Source organism: Vigna unguiculata, chromosome 11 (genome assembly GCF_037176805.1).
Source record: "Vigna unguiculata cultivar grain cowpea cultivar isolate G323 ecotype 2 chromosome 11, ASM3717680v1, whole genome shotgun sequence".
In the NCBI taxonomy this organism is placed as follows: domain Eukaryota; kingdom Viridiplantae; phylum Streptophyta; class Magnoliopsida; order Fabales; family Fabaceae; genus Vigna; species Vigna unguiculata.
In genome coordinates, this window is record NC_140802.1 from 7,260,572 (window position 1) to 7,265,845 (window position 5,274).

At 33.1% G+C, this 5,274-nt stretch overlaps 1 protein-coding gene across 1 annotated transcript; it reads left to right on the top strand.

Moving 5' to 3' along the window:
* Window positions 1–821: 821 nt before the first annotated feature.
* LOC114168597 (uncharacterized) lies at window positions 822–3,633 on the top strand. Its single transcript, XM_028053480.2, has 4 exons — window positions 822–990; window positions 1,592–2,097; window positions 2,492–2,736; window positions 3,076–3,633. The coding sequence occupies exons 2-4, from the start codon at window positions 1,649–1,651 to the stop codon at window positions 3,291–3,293; spliced, it is 912 nt and encodes a 303-aa protein (XP_027909281.1). The 5' UTR covers window positions 822–990; window positions 1,592–1,648; the 3' UTR covers window positions 3,294–3,633.
* Window positions 3,634–5,274: the final 1,641 nt, after the last annotated feature.

Sequence of the window (5,274 nt, forward strand, 5' to 3'; positions counted from 1 at the left end):
GTTATACAAAATTTATTTTAAAATAAAATAAAAAATACATAAATGTATCCAAAAACTCACAAATAAATGTTCACTACAAGAAATAATTAACACATGTGATGGACTTACATCATTTAAATCATGAAAAATACTATGAAAGCATTTGTGTTATTAAATCATAATATCTAGTTTATAATAACTAACAACACACATAAGTGTTTTCATATTTTTTAATTTTTATAAATTTTTAAGTTAAGATCAATAATAAATATATAATTAATTTTTAAAATAATTATTAAATATAAAATTAAAAAATAAAATATATACACAAAATATTTTAAAATAACAATTTAAGATAAAAATATTTTTAAAATAATAGTTAAAAATAAATTATTTATAAAATAAATACTTTTTAAAATAATTAAAAGTAAAATTGGAATAATAAAATGTAGATAGAGATATTTCTTTAGATATTGTTATTGAGTAATAAAAAAAGTATTATTAGTTTGCTTGCTTCATATTCATTAAATCTATAAATCATAAATTCAATATTTTAGTTAACTGTAAATTATAATTAGATTTGATTGGTTTGATTTGGGTGGATTCAATTAAACTTAAAGCTTAAATCAACTTAATTAATTGGTTTAATATAAAAGTGGAATTGATTCAAGCACTAAAACCTTACTTCTAAAACATTGAATAGTTTTGTGGGTAATTTTATAACAGAAAATAATATTTGAAATTATAGCAACTAAAATCAATAACTTTTCTATAGAAAGTAAACATGAAAGTTGATTATATTATGTGACAAAAATATATTTAGCTTTTTAAATATTACAGAAATTTATTCCCTCTTTGGAGTTTTTCTTTCCTTTCTGTAAAACGCGCGTTGTGTTTTGTTACAGGTTTTCTCCTCTTTCACTCTCGTTGTGCTTGAATCAAGATTTAAGCTTTCGAAGTCTTGTCTCGAACCCATCACACCCACTTTCCTAATTCGAAGGAGAAAGAAATGTAAGACATTATCTCACTGAACTTTCACATAGGAAAAAAATTAACGCCTTTTAATTTCTTTTTGAAACTGTTTGGAATTTTTGATATTCTTTTTGGTTTCTTCTTTTGTTCTTCTTACTTTGGGGTTTTGCTAAAATTTTCCGATGGAGTTTTGGATGTGCTTACATAAAAATTTTACAGGAACAAAGTGTTGGAATTTGCGATATTTTGCTGGGTTTTTATTCTTCTATTTTGTAAGCTTTACAATTTGTTCTGATTTTATCTCGAAATGCATGTTTCACAAGTATTGGTATTGAGAGGAGCTTTCCAGTCATGATTCCGTCTATTTTGGTGTTCATGGGAAAATGTGTATATGCAGTGTTGTATGTATAAGTGTAGTAATAGTGATATCCTTTTTTATATTTTTACTTTCATTGGTTTTATTTACCCAACATGTCTCAATTATGCCATCTACTTTCATTGTTCCTGGGGATTTATGTCAGTATTGTATAGTTGACAAATGAATATTGAATACAAAAGACCAAGTAAATTCTGAAATTTGTGTAGTGTTTTAGTTATATTCCCACAACAGTGTACTCATGTATCATTTGCTTCTTTGTAGATTTGGTTAGCAGGTACTTGTCTTTTGAGTGGACTGATATATTTGAAGACTGATAAGATGCTGGCCAGTGATTCTGCAAGAAAGTTTTCGTTTAATCGGTTAATCAGTAATGGTGATTTGGTCATTGTTTATGAAAGGCATGACATCATGAAGGCTGTTACAGTGTCTGAGGGATCAGTTCTGCAGAACCGCTATGGTGTTTTTAAGCATTCAGACTGGCTTGGAAAGCCATTTGGGTCCAAAATGTTCAGCAACAAGGGTGGTTTTGTGTACTTGTTGGCTCCTACACCAGAATTGTGGACACTTGTTTTAAGCCACAGGACTCAGATTCTATATATTGCTGATATTAGCTTTGTTGTCATGTACCTTGAGATTGTTCCTGGTTGCTTGGTTCTTGAATCTGGAACTGGAAGTGGATCATTAACTACTTCACTTGCAAGGGCAGTGGCTCCTACTGGACATGTCTATACATTTGATTTCCATGAGCAAAGGGCTGGATCAGCTAGGTAGCAAGGAATAGAGTCTACTGAAATTGCCCTTTTAAATATTGTATCTGTCTGTTAATTTGATGCCTGTGTCTTTTACTTTTCATCAAGGCCTTATATTTAATAGCTGTAGATTGTGTTTTATTGTTGTCTAGTAGGTGAAATTTTAAATCATATTTTTGGCCAAGTACAAGCCTATCTACCAGTACTCATCTTTTGATGGGTTGCATCAACTAGGACTTGCTTGATAAAGCATTGAACACAAATCTTATAGTAAATATGGTATTTTTGTCTTTGTATGTGTGTGAGAGAATCACTTAATATGGTCTCTATCAAGATATCTTGCATACAGTTTTTTGGTCTAAAAAGTAATACAGAATCATTCCTGTTATATTTTATTTCTCTTGTTGTTCAGGGATGATTTTGAGAGGACTGGTCTTGGCAACTTAGTTACTGTGGGAGTCAGGGACATTCAGGGTGAAGGATTTCCAGATGAGTTCACTGGCTTGGCTGACGCGGTATTTTTGGATCTACCTCAACCTTGGCTAGCTATTCCTTCAGCTGCAAAAATGTTAAAACAAGATGGCACATTGTGTTCATTCTCCCCATGCATTGAACAAGTTCAACGTTCATGTGAAGTGCTTCAAATCAGCTTCACCGGTGCTGTCTAGTTTTCTTCTTTCTATGATTATATATTTCTTGTTTTGGTAGCATTTGGCCCATCATTTTTTGGCTATGCTTCTCCTGAAACGTAGTTTGGCAAAACACAATCTTTTTAAAGAAAGAGCTCTTAAAAATGAAAGTAGAATCTTTTGGCAGGTTCTACTATTGAGAAGAGAAGCTCAGAAAAAACTTTGGCCAATCTTATCTTTGACTTGAGCTACTGAACTACTATTTTGCTTTGTCTTTTGGTGCTTGCTCTGATAATCTATGAAACTAATGTTTTATTCATTGAAGCTCTGATAGAATTCCTTTGTAAATGTTTGTCATATGTAAAAGATATAAGGACTTTTGAGGTACTGCTACGCACATACGAAGTTCGAGAAGAGAAACTGGAGGATGATGGCTCCAATGGTTCACTTCCTTGCAAGAGGAAACAGTGTTCAGATGGTGGCAATCTGATCAGTAGTCCTATTTCATCTGTTATGGCAAGACCATGTGGGGAAGCTAAAGGTCACACAGGCTATCTCACATTTTCAAGACTTAGATGTCTCTAATGAAGATTGTTACCATTTTTCTTTCCCAGAAAAGTAGAAGCTTTTGTATCTTAGAACCATGTCTTTTGCTTTTCTTTTCATGTGCAACCATATGTTTTCACATAAATTTGTGGCATATGCTTGGCTACATAAATATATTCTTGTCTTGATATGTAAGGGTGGATAGTTCATCTGATATGGTTTTATTGTTCCAACAAACTGGTGGGGGTGTATGCTAATTACCTTAGAGTACATAGAGAAATTCCTCTGGAGACATTGTCTTTGTATGAATTAAAAATTGAACCATTAGCGTTCTGTAACCATGCGTTGTTAACATTAATAAAGGGTGTTTCAACACAAATTGCTCCTTCATATAAGTCTCATACTTTTGGATGTTACACTAACCTTAGGTATAATTATAAAATAAAAAAAACCCTAAAACCCTAAAACATAAAATATATTTTATTGATTATAACGTACAAACAATATTTATGATTTTATCATCAACTCCGAGAGAACTATTATGTAATATACAAACCAAGCAATTGGAATGAAAATATATTCATTCATGATACGGATGTGTGAAAGAGTATAAATTAACCAAGAATCAGGAGTAGAACCTCAATCAAGTCCATGTGAAGACGATAATTTACCTAGTTTATGGAATTGGATGGTTAGGGTTTCACATGTTTGAAAAGTGTTCTATGTAGCCACTTATTTACTGTGTCACACTTAGGTCCCTGAAAGGGTTCTTAGATAACCCCTGTGTAAATGCCAAAAACCTAGTTGTGTTGAATATCTCAGTTTCAACCATTCAACCTATTGAGAAAACGAATTATTTTGTCTTACTTATAAGGTGGTCCTCACAAATTATGAGCCCAACAAAGCGGTAGTTACTACCGGATCCGAGATGCAACAATGAAATGTTTGATTCAGAAAAATTGAATGCAGTCCCTGCCGCGTTAGCTTTTTGGGAACCCCTGGTCGGATCCGAAAATATAATCTGGAAAGCCTATCTAGAATTTGTTCCGGAGCACCCCATTCTCCCTATTCCGGTATGTCCGATCTTTTCCGGAAGCTGTAATATAGAAATTGTTTCCAAATTTGAAATAACGTTTCGAAATTTGTTCTCTAGGAAATGTAGATAAATTTTGTGTTAGGTTTTTAATAAACTTAAATGTATTAGCCATTATAGATAATTAGTCGTTATAAGTAATTAGCCGTTGTGGATAGTTAATGCACTAATCATTGGAGTTTAGATAGTAAATGAATTAGTCGTTTATAGCCGTTTATAGTCATTTTGATTACAATGGTCAGGAAATGATGTGAGTTTATAAATTGTATTGTGTATTGCGTGAATGAAAAACAACAACAAGAGGTGGATAAAGTTTTTTCACATTTATAGGTTGTTGTCTACAAAGTGGTATCAAGAGTCAGTTAGCTTGAGTGTCTGAGTAAAAAAAAAGAGAGAGAGCTAGAGAGCTTGAGAGTTTGAAAAAAGAGAGCTAGAGAGCTAAGTGTTTGAGAAAAAAAGAGAGTGAGATGACTAGTCTTACAAACAGTGTATCCTTGCCTAAGTTGACAAAGGCTGTCAACTATGAAAATTGGAGTCTCAAAATGAAGGCTCTTCTTGGCTCCCAAGAAAATTAAGAGGTGGTTGAAGATGGTTTCGATGAACCAGCCAACACTACATGTTGGTCAAATGCCCAGTTGAAAGTGCTGAAAGAAGCACGGGTGAAGGACATGGCAACTTTGTACATCCTGTACCAAGTTGTGGACGAGTCCGACTTTGAGAAGATTGCACATGCTAAATTCCCGCTAATCGAGTGTTGGAAAAGATTTTGAGGTCTTTGACAAATGACTTTGAGAACACGTGGTGTGAGCAATTGAAGAGTCCAAGGACTTATCAATGCTCACAGTTGAAGAGCTTGTCGGGTCCCACATGAGCAACGGGAGAAGAAGAAGGTTGGGCCACTTGATCAACTACTCCAAATGAAGGGAA